Here is a 16,508-nt window from a genome sequence, read left to right on the forward strand (position 1 = left end):
GGTTTTCCGCACACCTAGTTCACGTTCCCTCATCTGACTAAATATATATTACCCTCTGTTCCCCCTATGTCTGTGTGTGGAATTGTTTGTTTGTTTGTCACGTGTGGTTCGCATCAGGCTGGTTTGCGCCGGGTATGTGTTTGACCCGTGTGTTTTGTTTATTGTACCATTTGTGTACTTTGGGCGTTATCGCTGTTTTCCTTGGGCATGAATAAAATGCGCCTGTTCTCACCCATCTCTGCTCTCCTGCACCTGACTTGCCTTCAACCAGTTGCGCACATCGTGACATAAGGTAATTACAGAAAACACCAGACTGATACCCATCAGGATTATTTGTAAGGATAACATCGAGGAGAGTAGCCTTTTCTGGGTGTTTGGAGTCATTCGTTGTGGGATTGGTAATAATCTGAGAAAGATTTAGGGAGTCCCATTGCTCTAGGACTTGGTGGATATGTTGATGGACGTGGTTGATGTTGGACATTGAGAGTGATACAATAACAGCAGTTCCTGTCATTGTGTTAATTGCCAGGTTCAATTAAGATAAGAGGAGTGGCCAACCAGTTCGCCAGGAGACCAAAAGGAGCCCATTTTGTCACCATGTCTGCAGGGAACTATGGGAAGTATTTTGCGTATGCCTCTAAACACTACGGCTCCAAGGGGAAAGTGGTGATGCCAGAGACAGCCCTTGTATCCAGATCTACACTCATACAATTAAGGTTCTTCTTTCCAATTGACTGCTTCCGTCTTTAATTGTATCATCTGAAAATAACCAAACATATCAGTGAGTTGTTGAGAACAATTGCTGTGCACTCACTCCAGAATTTTGGATGTGAGGTGGAACGGTTGCCTACGACCTGTCTGATGAACATGGTGAATCGTTGTGTCCAGGAGGAAAACATGACGTTCCTCCACTCATATGACGACCTGGACCTGATTGCAGGACATGCCAGGTACAGAACAGCTGAACAAGGCAACACAACCAGCTTCATGCAGGCTTTTTCCCTCTGAGGTAAAATAAAATGCTGGTCTGTCTCTCGCTGTCTGTCTCTCTCACACCCGCACCGGACTTCCCCTACCCCGGCTGCCTCTCTCCCTCCCCTTCTCTCTCTGTGCTGTAGTATAGGTTTCGAGGTGCTGGAGGTGCTTCCCCAGACTGATGTAGTGGTGGTGTGCTGTGGAGGAGGAGGTCTACTGGCTGGGGTGGCTGCTGCCATCAAAGTGGCCGGCTGTGAGAAGACCAGGATCTATGGAGTAGAGCTAGAAGGAGGTACATAACACCTGTTGGTTAAACCTCACCAAGACAATATCAGGCAGGGCTTTTACAACTATGATACACCACTAACTGATATACATGAACATACACATGGGACCATATACTGAAGGGTTGATATACAGTTTGACCATTTTGTTTACCTTAATTTCCTGTCTTTGATTCATTAGCCTGCACCATGTACAAAAGTTTCATCGAGAAGAAGCCTGTCGGCATGGACACCAAGAGCATTACGTCAGGACTGGCTCCACCTTTTGCAGGTACAGTACATCTCATAGAAGTAGATTGGCTAGACTTAAATAAATCCTAAAAGATCAGGACATAAGAGGGAACAACTTTGTCTTCATCTGGAATGAACCATAGCCAAGCAAAATAATCTGTGAATTGTACCTTCTTTACCTGTGCTAACTCCCTGATGTGTTTTGTACCATAAGGCACTTAAAGGTTAAAACATTTACCATTGCTAACTGCCTGGTGTGGTGTCCCTCCCAGGCACCCTGCCCTATGAGCTGTGCCAGCGTTACGTTGAGATCGTACTGGTGAACGATGAAGAGATCAAGGCTGCCGTGTCGGGAAACTAGTCAGGATCGAGGGAAAGATTAATTGAGCGAAGTACAGAGCGATCCTTGATGTAAACCTGCTCCAGAGCGCTCAGGACCTCAGACTGGGGCGAATGTTTACCTTCCGACAGGACAACGACCCTAAGCACACAGCCAAGACAACGCAGGAGTGGCTTCGGGACAAGTCTCTGAATGTATTTGAGTTGCCCAGCCAGAGCCCGGACTTGAACCAGATCGAACATCTCTGGAAAGACCTGAAAATAGCTGTGCAGCGACGCTCCCCATCCAACCTGACAGAGCTTGAGAGGATCTGCAGAGAAGAATGGGAGAAACTCCCCAAATACAGGTGTGCCAAGCTTGTATCGTCATACCCAAGAAGACTCAAGGCCGTAATCGCTGCCAAAGGTGCTTCAACTGAGTAACGGGTCTGAATACTTATTTAAATGTGATATTTCTGTTTTTTTTATTTTATATAAATGTGCAAAAATATCTGAACCTGGTTTTGCTTTGTTATTGTGTGTAGACTGATGAGGGAAAAAACTATTTAATCAATTTTAGAATAAGGCTGTAACATAACAAAATGTAGAAAAAGTCAAGATGTCTGAATACTTTCCGAATGCACTGTACATCATGCTTGTTATTTTCTAGAGCTTGAGATTTAGGTATCAGTGTTTTGGCACACTCCCCTTATCTTCAGACAGCAACGCCACTTCTCACTGACCTCATTTACACCTTGGCTAACATGTGGTTTTCATTATCCGATCAACCTGATCCAATTACTGTCTGATCAAGTTCTGTCACTTTAACACATGGTATAAAAATGTGTATGTTATCTGTCCACTTTGTCTGCATTGTGACCATATTTTCCTGGTCGTTCCATGTATAACAATTATTTGGGAAATATTGTTTCAAAATAAAAAAAATATATTTAATCTTTATTTATACAGGTTTCTCATTGAGAACATCTTTTTTTCAAGAGAGACCTGGTCCAACATCAGCAGGGGAAGAAAGTTTCAGACAAAACAACTTACATAGACTAACACAACATTCAACAAAACTATTGACACTCATACATTACAACAATTACATAATGATTTTAATATCATGCTTGGACAATTATTGATGCCTTGAGTCAATGGTGTCAAGGAGGTCTTTTGCCTTTTGGTAGGCCTTCATTGTGAATAAAAATGTGTTCTTAACTGACTTGCCTAGTTAAATAAATACAAATAAAATTCTCCTCAGTCTGGATACAGTCAGGCTACCAAAAACACATACAGAGTGCGATGTCATCAGCATTACCTCCGCAAGTCTTCAGAGACGTGTTTTGGGAGTGAGGCAGCTTTTCATTATAACGTTGTGGAGCAAATAACTTTACGTTCCTACCCACTGGGCGCAGACGTCAGTTCAACGTCTAGTTTTGATTTACATTTGCTTGAGTTGTCAACTAACGTGAATTCAACGTGAAATCAAACAAACATTTCACCCTATCATTGGATTTAGGTTAGAAGTTGGGTGTAAAAAATACGAAATTACGTAACTTTGATTGGAGACACTGGAGACACTACAGACAGTAGATGGATGGAGGGGAATCAAATCATACTGGAACATGAGGGATCCCAGATGAAGAACTTAGACACTGAAGTGATTGTTTTTTATTTTGAGGAGAGGATGAACTCTACCAAAAGGTTTGATTTAGTTGTTTGATGTCTATTCTGCTCATATTAGGTTAAAACACTTTTGTACAGTATGTTCAGATATATTTGATAGAATTATGATTCAATATTTGCAGTTGCAGTATTTGAGGAATTAAATGCACAGCATAATTTTTGTATCTATCATATTCTGTAAAGTATTTTGAGATTTGGTCAAATAAATCTGTAATATAGTTTCTGATAATTCATTTGTGTTTTTGTCACTAGGATCCTGCCCCTTCGTGCTAGAAGGCAAAATTATAAGTGGGTACCAGTGAAGAAACGACTATATCAGACCAAGTACATACAAGTTGTGACAGCTGCAGTGGTTATGTCTATGATTATCATTGTGCTGTGGTATATATGGACCCAGGACAAGACATAGAGGCCTTGCTATCTTTGAGTTAACTCAAGTACAACTGTATCATCAAAGATTCATACGTGTTGCATCTGCTTCAAACATTTCCAGCATGATTCACGCTGCAAAACAAAGAATGTCGGTGAGTGGTAACACCGACAGATTTCTGTAAAACAAAAGGGGATTTAATAAATCCCCAACCTAAACTGTGACGAAGGAACCTGAGAACATTGATTAATGATGATGTACCACAGTGCCTGTCCCACTGCTGCAACTCAAGGAGCACCATTTCCTCGAGTTCCCACGCCAGGAGAGAGGACAGGACTCTCAGGACAGGACTGTTTCCCACTGGAACAATGTGATGAATGAAAGAGCTATTTCAAGAGCGAGTTGGTTACACAGTGGGGTGGATTATTTGTGGATTTAATAGGACAAGCAGAAATCTTTCTGATTGAGAGGGGGTCAAATACTTATTTCCCTCATTAAAATGCAAATCAATTTATAACATTTTTGACATGCGTTTTTCTGGATTTTTTTGTTGTTAGTCTGTCTCTCACTGTTCAAATAAATCTACCATTAAAATTATAGACTGATCATTTCTTTGTCAGTGGTCAAATGTACAAAATCAGCAGGGGATCAAATACTTTTTCCCCTCACTGTATATGTTCGATAAATCCAATGTATGCACCACACAGAACGCACTGCAACTGCCTCTTCAACACAATGCTGCAAGACAAACACAGCGGTCCATTGGAAATGAATGTACTTCTGGTGTACCAAAATGCAATGACACTGGTGGTGTGATCGAGGCATTAGGCTACAGATTAAATAAATTATGATGAACTTCACAGGGAGGTGAAAGTGCATGTTGATGAGATTGATGCTCCTTTCCAATAAATATCGAGGGTCTTATTCTGGTGACATGATGATCGATGCTTGGCTGCCATTTGACAAATACAAATAATTTCGCTCATTTGTCCATAAAAAGCTCATCATGTAGGCAATACCCACACTGTATATGCGAGCTGTAGGCAAGAGCGCACATGCCAAGGGCAGAGTGGGCACATTCTCAATATAACGCCAATTTTTTCCTGACAAAACCATCAGTTGAGTTGAAAATGCGTTGACAACCCACTTACATTTTTTTTTTTATTCAGTACATGGGAATTAAAATGCAAAAGTTATTTAAATATGCACTACATCCTCACGCTCAGCTTTTTATCCGCAACAAGTCCATTTGATTTGATTAAACAGCTCTGATGGGGAAATGTGATTTTTGAGTATTTGCATGAAAATCTGTACCCAATTGGATGGTAATCTAGCTATAGTTAATAATCCAGTTTGGTCATCCAACGTTTTACACTTCTGTCATTTTCTAACCAGATTCAACATTGCTGATGTGTAAATTAACAGTCATATAAAGAATAAAAATAAACATGTTTAATAACATATTCAAGGAGGAAAACATTTGTTTTATGACGTTGTGCAGCAAAAAAATTATAGAACATGAACGGTTCCATTTTCTGCCATGTCTTCTTGTTGAGCTACATGACATCTTTGGTTGCCATCCTGCAGACAACAGCATCCAGTAGACACTTATCCTCCTGGGGTGAGGTTTTGTACAGCTGGAGAAAAAAAACAAGAGTATGTCGATTTAGAGTTAAAAACATTTATTAAAGTGTCACTCCATAATGATACAATAGTTGACAGTACATAATACAGATTAAAAAAAAAACACATTGTGGACTAGTCAGAGTTGAGACCCTAAAAGCAGTCATAGTCAAACATAGTACAATATTTCATTGGGAGTCATTTATAATACATTACTTCATCTATACTTTATTGGAATTGTTATTATACATTATGTCATCTATACATATGTATGCAGATGCAGTAGACATTTAAAAAGGACATTTAGGTCTTTAAAAAGAAACGTCTCCATTGGAGGATAAGGTGGGAGGCTTTGGTGCAGACATTTACATTATGGTTACCTGAGAGAATCACACAATTTATTATTTTCATCTAGAACATTACAATGTTTATTATAGCTTGACAGTTGAAAAAAAAGATAATTCCTAATGTCGCTTCTGTTTTGATGGATCCATCGTTACAAAAAGAACAGACACGTTTATCTAAGGGAGTGTTTGTGTATCGACGAGTCTCAATACCGATAGGGGCCACTCCACATCTACATTTTGCAAAAGAGCTTCAGTATTGCTTAGATAAAACTGTACTTAAGCAAGATTCTGTCCCAAAAGTGCATTTAAAAATCAGTTGGCGACACTTTAGTTCTTCATTCTCCAAAAGCGCTAATTCGAAAACATTTCAGTCCTTTCTAGAATACACTGTCAGTATCAGTGAGATTTTTTTATTTTACCTTTATTTAACTAGGCAAGTCAGTTAGGAACAAATTCTTATTTTCAATGACGGCCTAGGAAGTGGGTTAACTGCCTTGTTCAGGGGCAGAACGACAGATTTTTACCTTGTCAGCTCGGGGATTCGATCTTGCAACCTTTCAGTTACAAGTCCAACGCTCTAACCACTAGGCTACCTGCCGAGACGAGTCATATGGAGTTAAAAATGGTATATAAAAAAATGTATTTGCCATTGCAACATCACAAGCCAATAACACAACATGTTTACATAGATGTACATTTTGCATGCTGCAAAATCGCTGCAAATTTTTCAAGTGCATTTGGAAAGTATTCAGACCCCTTGACTTTTTCCACATTTTGTTACATAACAGCCTTATTCTAAAATTGATTCAATAGTTTTTTTCCCCTCATCAATCTACACACAATACCCAATAAAGACAAAGCAGAAACAGGTATTCAGAAATTTTTGCAAAAGTATTAAAATAAAAAACAAATATCACAAAAGTATTCAGACCCTTTACTCAGTACTTTGTTGAAGCAAGGACATTAGTCTCTCAGCCCCTGCCGCTGAAAAACATCCCCACAGCATAATGCTGCCACCACCATGCTTCACTGTAGGGATGATGCTTGGTATTGAGGACAAAGAGTTCACTCTTGGTTTCATCAGACCAGAGAATCGTGTCATTTAGGTGCCATTTGGCAAACTCCAAGCGGCTGTCACGTGCCTTTAACTGAGGAGTGGCTTCAGTCTGGCCACTCTACCATAAAGGCCTGATTGATGGAGTGCTGCAGAGATGGTTGTCCTTCTGGAAGGTTCTCCCATCTCCACAAAGGAACTCTGGGGCTCTGTCAGAGAGACCATCGGGTTCTTGGTCCCCTCCCTGACCAAGGCCCTTCTCCCCCGATCGCTCAGTTTGGCCGGGTGGCCAGCTCTAGGAAGAGTCTTGGTGGTTCCAAACTTCTTCCATTTAAGAATGATGGAGGCCACTGTGTTATTGGTGTCCTTCAATGCTGCAGACATTTTTTGGTACCCTTCCCCAGATCTGTACAAAAAAAAATGCATGAAATGAAATGTATGCATTCACTACTGTAAGTCGCTCTGGATAAGAGCGTCTGCTAAATTACTAAAATGTGAAAATGTAATCTGTACCTCGACACAATCCTGTCTCGGAGCGGTACGGACAATTCCTTTGACCTCGTGGCATGGTTTTTGCTCTGACATGCACTGTCAACTGTGGTACCTTTCCAAATCATGTCCAAACAATTACATTTACCACAGGTGGCCTCCAATCAAGTTGTAGAAAAATTCAAGGATGATCAATGGAAACAGGATGTACCAAAGCTCAATTTCGAGTGTCATAGCAAAGGGTGTGTGTGCACCCAACACACCAGGAAAAACAAGACTGACAAAGAAAAACTAGACCAACCTTTTTGATCTTACAGGGTCGGTCAACATGGAGACATCTTCAACTGGAATCTGTTGTCCCTCCACCTTGGCAATGATGTCACTCATGTGCTGCGTCCTCTTTGGGATGGACGAGAACTATGAGAACAGCACTGTCTGATATCCCAAACCTCTTGAAAGCCTCTGAAATCTAAAGGAAAATGTGTCATTTGTGTCATGACACAATGTGTCATGTGTCAAGACATTGGGATGGGATATTACTTAGAAAGGAGTTTCAATGTGTGTGTGATACTTTTAGAGCCTACATACATTATTAGTGGGTGAAAGGTTGTAGATGATTTCGGAATATAAGCTCCTTGTCTTCATTTTTCCAGTGCTATGTAAATGGACTGCCTTGTTTGCTGCCACTAGCACCTGGAAGGGGTTCACTATCTGCAAAAATCAATTTGTGGATCATTGTATCAACTTCAGTCAAGCATTCACACGTTACATCAAACCAAAATATCTATCCAGCTCATTGTCTCACCATAGACGGGTTTATCAAGGCACCATAATCAAGGCAGCATTTTTCCTCAATTCTGCGGCGTTTTTGACATCTTTGAATAGCAACTGAGTTACAGTACGAGAGTTCCAATTCTTGAGTTGAAACATAACGGAAGAAAAACGAATTTGTGGATGAAACAAGACCCGAACATTTCTGTTAGACCATCTCACGTGGTTAAAAAAATAATAATAGAGGGAACAAAAACAAAGTAGCACAATTAATCTAAAAGGTTCCGGTTTCTCTCGACATATGCTGTACTTATAAATTGTTAATACATATTATGAAATAAAATACATATATGCTCGCATTTTTTATACGTGTGTACAACTGAGAAGCAATTAAATTATTTGTGAAATGATACTGATAGGGACATCAGAACTTTAAAACAGCTTCCGTACGGACTACCTTTCACCAACGGACCACCAAGCTGTCAGAAAATCTAAACTTTTCCGTTTGCGTTTTAGCTAGATGGAAAGATCTGTATATTTTTTGTAATCTTATTTCAATTTCATGCTTAGTTAACATGAAATTAAACGTATGTAGCGTACACAATATATACGTATCTATCTAATTTTAGAATTATTTCTGCGTTAGTTCGGAATTTGTAGGTGAAGATGGAGAAATTCGAAGGGTACATTTTCACTGCTTTCTGCAGCACCAACTTTTTGGTTTCATGTCTCCTGTTCTCCAAAATAACTCGGGAGCAAAGGGAACCCTACATGGACGAAATATTTCACGTCCGTCAAGCTCAGAAATACTGCTACGGGAAGTTCAACGAGGTATCGTTTTGCTATGTCAATCACATTTCCTTGATTTTGTTATAGTGTTGCTTGTCGGATTAACGCAACGCTTGTCCTTGGAATATTGTGATTGATTGCTAGATTTACTTTTTAACCCTTAACTAAACCATTTGTGACGATGAACATAGACAGATCAGACTATCGCTAGTCATTATTGTGGATAATATGCCTGAATTCTGAAAAGTATTGTACTTCTGCAGTGGTATATAGCCTTATATGTAACTAAACCATTTGGCATCTCTCTAGTTTGAAAAACATTAACCCTTTTATGTTTAATCTGTAGTAGAGGCTCTTTAACAGGATCTTTTTCCTTTCTCTTTGTTGTTCCAGTGGGACCCAATGATCACCACGCTTCCTGGCCTGTACCTGGCGTCAGTGGGTGTGATCAAGCCAGTGGTGTGGCTAGTGGACCTCACAGGGAAGGTAGTGTGTTCTACGGAGATGCTGCGCTTCATCAACCTCCTCTTCAACTGTGGCATCCTCTACCTGCTGTATCTCATCATCTGCAAGCTCCACCTTAAAGAGAAGGTAATAATGTCTTTACATGTTATTACATTTATAACATCCCCAAGGGTGGCCAGCTCCTGTTCTGGAAAGCTGCAGTGTGTGCACTGTGCAGGCTTTTGCTCCAGTCCAACTTTTACTCACCTTACTCAAATAAGTTTGGTATAAATGAAAAGACCTTGAAAAAATGATTGAATGTCCTTAAAGCTTCAAATCTGTTTCAGACTAAGACTGCCTCCCGCAGAGTTCTCTCAGCCCTGTCCCTGTCCACCTTCCCCGTGCTCTACTTCTTCAACTTCCTCTACTACACAGATGCCGGATCTACTTTCTTCATTCTCTACACGTACCTCATGACCCTGTATGGCTGTCACAAAGCCTCGGCCCTCATCAGCGTCTTTGCCATATTCTTCCGCCAGACCAACATCATCTGGGTGGTGTTCTGCGCCAGCACGATTGTGGCCAACAAGATGGACGAAACTTGGAGGACGGAACAGTCGAAGAAGAAGGACGATAAGTCGCCCTGTCAGATACCTTTCTCCGTAAGCGGGGTGAAGAGAGTGATGCGTTTCCTGTTGGAATTCCTGACCACAGCCAATCATGTGAAGGCTGTGATGTTAGTGGTGTGGCCGTACATTTTTGTTGCCGTGGGTTTTATCGCATTCATTGTGTTGAATGATGGGATCGTAGTCGGGGACAGATCCAGTCACGAGGCCTGTCTCAACTTCCCTCAGCTCTTCTACTTCTTCTCCTTTGCCCTCTTCTTCTCCATCCCCACGTCGCTGTGCTATCACCGAGCTCTCCGCTTCCTCCAGACCCTCAAGAAGCATCCACTGCTCTACTTACTGATCACGGGACTCTGCCTTCTCCTAGTGTGGAAGTTCACCTTCGTACACAAGTACCTCCTGGCCGACAACAGACACTTCCCCTTCTACGTGTGGAAGAGGATCTTCCAGAAGCATGAGGTGGTGCGTTTTGCCCTCATCCCGGCATACGTGTTTGCAGCGTGGAACTTCATGGACACTCTGAAGTCCCGGTCACTGTTCTGGAGCCTGGCGTTCCTGGTGTGTCTGCTGGGGGCCACAGTGCCTCAGAAGCTGCTAGAGTTCAGGTACTTTATTGTTCCGTACCTGCTCTACCGCCTCCACATGCCCCTGCCCTCCCTCACTAGACTGGTGCTGGAGTTCCTGTTCTATACAGCCATTAACGCAGCCACGCTGTACATCTTCATCAACAAGACTTTTCAATGGCCAAATAGTCCGGCTGTACAGAGGTTTATGTGGTAGCCTGAACTGAACAGGAGGAACCCAGTTATTTGGAAAAACCTATAGCTTATACTTTTTCTATTTAAAATGAGTAAGGCCAGGAGTTTTTCCTGTTGTGATGAGATCAGGCCCAGGAAAAATCCCTGGCCCTAAATATGAGAAAATGCATTTCATGTAAAGAAAACTTTGAAGAGCACAATATGTTTTATAATGTACATTTGAACTGTGAATTGTACATTGAATGATGTAATTTGGATGGAGGAAGAGACCTAAAAATGTAAAAGCCATATTGTAAAGCAGGAATCTGTGTATTATACTGTATGGTTTAAAGAAATGTTATTTGTTTTGAAGAACATTCATGACTTATCTAAATTTAACTCTGTGGTAGAGTTATACGTGTTATTTGTCTAAATTTTAATTCAAACAGACGGTTAAAGGTTGATAGAGACTAAATGATGTGCCTCTCTTTGTAAACATACAACATCCCTGACTGTATTCAAAGAAATTAGTCTGTTATTCCCTATTCTATATCGCGAATAGCGTCAATAAACCATGTAAACAAACATCTGTGTTTACATTCTGCTGCAATATTCTGAAGAGTAAAGTTGTGATATACAATGGGTTATAATAATTTCTTTGTGCTGTATTTTAGATGATCTAAATCTTGCCTTCAAATGCATTCCCTTGAATAATGTTCTTGAACTTCTTTGTGTTTCTTATGTGGTTGGTTGCCCTAAAATTCCAGAATCCTTCTCTGTCCTTTAGGCCTAAAATATCATCCAGTAGCTTAACTATTCGTCAGTCAATTATTTAATAAACAGTCTTTAACGTTCAGTACCAGTCAAAAGTTTGGACACACGTACTCATTGAAGGTTTAAAAAAATAAAAAATAAAAAAAATATATATATGTCTTGTAGAAAAAAAAATATATATATATAGTCTTGTAGAAAAATATGAAATAACACATGGAATCATGTAGAAACCAAAAAAGTGTTAAACAAATATACATTTATTTTATATTTGAGATTCTTCAAAGTAGCCACCCTTTGCCTTGACAGCTTTGCACACTCTTGGCATTCTCTCAACCAGCTTCAACTGGAATGCATTTCCAATAGTCTTGAGCACTTGTTGGCTGCTTTCCCTTCACTCTGCGGTCCAACTCATCCCAAACCATCTCAATTGAGTTGAGGTCGGGTTATTGTGGAGGCCAAGTCATCTGATGCAGCACTCCATCACTCTCCTTCTTGGTCAAATAAATCACTGACAGTGTCACCAGCAAAGCACCATCACACACCCTCCTCCATGCTTCACGGTGGGAACCACACATGCGGAGCTCATCCGTTCACCTGCTCTGCGTCTCACAAAGACACCGTTGTTGGAACCAAAAATCTCAAATTTGGACTCATCAGATCAAAGGACATATATCCACCGGTCTAATGTCCATTTGTCATGTTTCTTGGCCCAAGCAAGTCTCTTCTTCTTGTTGGTGTCCTTTAGTAGTGGTTTATTTATACCATGAAGGCCTGATTCTCCTCCGAACAGTTTATGTGGAGATGTGTCTGTAACTTGAACTCTGTGAAGAATTTATTTGGGCTGCAATTTCTGAGGCTGGTAACTCTAATGAACTTATCCTCTGCAGCAGAGGTAACTCTGGGTCTTCCTTTACTGTGGCGCTACTCATGAGAGCCAGATTCATCATAGCGCTTGATGGTTTTTGCAACTGCAGATGAAGAAACGTTCAAAGTTCTTGACATTTTCCAGATTGACTGACCTTCATGTCTTAAAGTAATGATGGACTGTCATTTCTCTTTGCTTATATAAACTGTTTTTGCCATAATATGGACTTGGTCTTTTACCACCCCTACCTTGTAACACAACTGAAGGAAAAAAATTCCACAAATGAACTTTTAACAAGGCACACCTGTTAATTGAAATGCATTGCAGGTCATGAACCTCATGAAGTTTGTTGAGAAAATGCCAAGAGTGTAGAAAGCTGTCATCAAGACAAAGGGTGGCTACTTTGAAGAATCTCAAATATAAAATATATTTTGATTTCTTTAACACTTTTTTGGTTACTACATGATTCCATATGTGTTATTTAATAGTTTTGATGTTCTCACTATTATTCTACAATGTAGAAAATAGTAAAAAATAAAGAAAAACCCTGGAATGAGTAGGTGTGTCAACTTTTGACTGGTACTGTATGTAGATTCTTCAAATGTAGTGTGTACATTAGCTTCAGAAATGTTTCTTTGGTCAGAATTCGGTTACTTTTACCTGTATTTCCTACCTGCATATTTATCTGTCTGTTACTGATCTTTCTTGTTCCTGTATGGCTGTCCCTGGGCTGAAATGATCAAATTAATTGACGCAATAAAATTATTCATGTAATACTAATATTGTTGAGTGAGTTTGAGCCGCTGCCTGATGCTTTAATACACCCATTTCACCACATGGTGGTGCTCTAATATTTTGAAAATATACATATGAACTCAATCTTGAATTGTGCATAATTAGTTTGATTGGGAAATATTGATTCGATAGAACATAATATAATTGTTAAACCTTTTTAAGTATGTAAATGGAAATGTATATCCGAATTTGTGACTCGTTGTGAAGAAACAAAGGCTAGACAAAGAAACAAGAATGAACATGCTTACTGTAAATTAGGTATTGATTGCCTTGTAGCTATAGTATTGTGAAGTGCTCTTCCTACCCACACTGATGACAATAGAGTAATCAAGTATGCTCTCTACTAGGGATGTAATGATTCGCATCGATCAGCAGACCACAAACCGAAACAAATGTAGGTAGCACGCATCCGTCAGAAAATCGATTAAAACATTATGAATCACCGGTTCACTAAAATGTTTTGCTAATATTACATTTTTTCAACCAAATACCTCATCTTTTAAGTCAATAGATGCGTCTTCTCCTTCAGTTTCGAATTGCATGTTGCTGTGTTGACAGTCATTGATCTACAAGTAATTTTGCATGCCACACAACCCCAGGCAATATATTATCAGTAGCCTAGTCAAACTGGCCTTTCCCTAATCTTGCACATCTGCACGGCACCTTCAGCATTCAAATGCTAAAATGGCCTTCGTGATATTAGGCTTTATTAGTTGAGTGAACCTATGTCATTTGCTAGGTTATTGTTATTTATGTGCTGTTGAGCTTCCGGTGCCTATTTCAGTACATACACCATAGACCAGGGATCATCAACTAGATTCAGCCGCGGGACGATTTCTTTTTGAGCGGATGGTCGGGGGCTGGAACGTAGACTGCAAATTGACCACAAGATGTCCAAACAGATTTAATTTCAAGCCTTGCTTATATTTGTATACGATCACGTGTATCTCTATTATGCATGGGAATACTTGGGAACAGATTTCTTGAATTAAAATCACTTCGAATTGATTTGCTGGTGTTTTTACAGTCTATTATGTCCAGCAATGAAAAAAAAAAGACTTTGCCATAGACATACATAATTTACACACACACACACTCCACACACACACACACACACACACACACACACACACACACACACACACACACACACACACACATAGAAGTCAGCTCAGACAGATCCAGCTCAGAGAGGCCCAGCTCATGAGTTCCATCAGCAGCAGATTTGAATTTAGAATGGAAAATTAATGTGTTTATGCAACAAATGTTAGTGAACCGAATCACATCCTGTATCTATCAGAGCCCATGTATCTAGATACATATCGAATCGTCTTAAAAGGGAACAATGCACATCCCTACTCTCTACCTACGTAACCGGTGGCCCTACTAGAGTATAATCACACTGTTCTCAACATGAGTTCTCTGCTGTTTACATAAGTGCTTTATAATGAGACAGACAGGATGTAACTGGAATTACCATCCAGTGTTGATTACACTATTGAGCCAAAAGTTGCTTGGTTAACGACTAATTAGCATCTTGTTGTTATTGCAATGATTAGCTCCTCATATGAACGCACAATGTTATATGCTGTTTTAATATTATGGCTTTCAAGGGCAGAGAAAGCTCTGCGTAATAACAATGTACTATGAACCTATAGCAGCTGTTTTTAATAAGGAAAACCAGTTAAGGTGTGTTATTGTTGCAAGTATAAAATGTTAGGTGTGTGGCTGGTAGAGGCGTCTGAAGAGGTTTAGTCCAGCGGATAAGAACCAAATATACCAGCGATTGTTCCACTTTATGATACAAGTATCAAACTTGGTACACTGATACTAAATACCACCTTCAGGTACATTTTAAAGATTGTAGGCAGTCTGGTAAGCATGTCAGTTAACCAAGGCATCCATTTTAATAAAATGGCAGCAATTCGGATTTCCTGTTAGAATAAAATAGGGTAAAATCATTCCAAATAATATTAAAATGACTTTGTAATGTTATCTACCCATTAAATAAACCCCACAGATAATATAGACAACAATTCTGACTCAAAATACTCTGAAGACCTTCATGGGGGTCAAATTGAGGTCATTTTGACCATAGTCCAGTGGCTACGGGAGAGAATTGTGGACTTTGCGTTAGAGCCACCAAATTTCACACAGCTGGGGCATGTCTAAGAAGTATTTTTGGCTACTATGCCATCACAGATTTTGTCCATTAACCCCCTGGCGGTCATTTCCAACCAGCTACATGGGGCCATATTGGACTATATTCACTTGGCCATATCTCCATAAATAATTGGTACATACAGTCCAATGATGGCTTAAAATGTTTCAAAACACAATAAATGGGCCACAAATACGTATTGTTTAAACTTTTAGTAGAAAAGTGATGAAAATGCATGCCAAATGTATGTTTTTTGTTAATCTTTTCATGGTTTGTTTCAATAGTTTCCATGTAAATACAAAAAAAATGTATATGGTATTCCCTGAAGTCTACTGATTGCAATGATATATAATATGATATTCTGTTTTGTGTCAATTTTAAGAAAACGTACAGGAAATCTGTCCTGTACACATCACTTTAGGTAAAATCCCATAGGAATGGATTATGTCCAGCAGAGAGACATGTAACCCATTTTAACAAAATACTTTTATGATGAGAGCATTTGGCCAATCGTGAAAGATAATTATTCTCGTTTTATGGGTGAAATGTCCAAGCTGCATCTGAATGCCAACCATAACCTTTTGATCGCACTCTCACTGATGATATGCTATTAGGGAGTGATTGGACTTTTCTGAAATGAAAATGGATGGCCCCTTCCCTATAAAACAAAAGTGGATAGCAGAAAACATGTCTACCATTTACTCTTACTCCTTGGACAGACCAGAGCCTTATATATGCAGTTTTAGAATCTGGGCTGCGGGCCAGAAGGTTGTGGGTTACCTGACCGCCATTGACAAGAGTAAGGGTGGAAAGATCTACTTTATAGTAGAAGCATTGAATGAATCGATCATCATTTTTGCAGGTCTGAGAAAAAAATTGCCTTTTATAAAAATGTCATACAATTCTACATATTAGAGAATCTTTTTAATACCACACAAATGCAGAATAATAATTAATCGTTCATTCAAGTGATCTTGCGAGACATTGATTTGTCTGGAGACATTGATTTGTCTGCCGTATACTGTATATGCGTCCTTTAAGTATTTTGAAGAAGTGGTGAAAAAGTGCACAAGAATCTACCAAAATTACTGAATCTTGAACATACTTTCAGCCTCATTTTCAGTATTTTACATTTAAATATTTAAAACTGTCAAATGGCTGTTCCC

The 16,508-nt window shown here is 39.7% G+C and overlaps 1 protein-coding gene and 1 pseudogene across 2 annotated transcripts; one reads left to right on the top strand and one right to left on the bottom strand.

The window, feature by feature from the left end:
* Positions 1-5,304: 5,304 nt before the first annotated feature.
* On the bottom strand, positions 5,305-8,382 carry LOC106609156 (EKC/KEOPS complex subunit TPRKB-like; annotated as a pseudogene). The gene is made up of 5 exons (XR_014392912.1): positions 8,186-8,382; positions 7,969-8,091; positions 7,682-7,849; positions 7,405-7,495; positions 5,305-7,297 (listed from the first exon to the last, which is right to left on the bottom strand). The product of XR_014392912.1 is annotated as an EKC/KEOPS complex subunit TPRKB-like (transcript).
* Positions 8,383-8,631: 249 nt separating this feature from the next.
* LOC106609113 (dol-P-Glc:Glc(2)Man(9)GlcNAc(2)-PP-Dol alpha-1,2-glucosyltransferase) lies at positions 8,632-11,033 on the top strand. Its single transcript, XM_014207543.3, has 3 exons — positions 8,632-8,982; positions 9,334-9,531; positions 9,732-11,033. The coding sequence occupies exons 1-3, from the start codon at positions 8,818-8,820 to the stop codon at positions 10,788-10,790; spliced, it is 1,422 nt and encodes a 473-aa protein (XP_014063018.1). The 5' UTR covers positions 8,632-8,817; the 3' UTR covers positions 10,791-11,033.
* Positions 11,034-16,508: the final 5,475 nt, after the last annotated feature.

Source organism: Salmo salar, chromosome 07 (assembly GCF_965601325.2).
Source record: "Salmo salar chromosome 07, fSalSal1, whole genome shotgun sequence".
Lineage (NCBI taxonomy): Eukaryota > Metazoa > Chordata > Actinopteri > Salmoniformes > Salmonidae > Salmo > Salmo salar.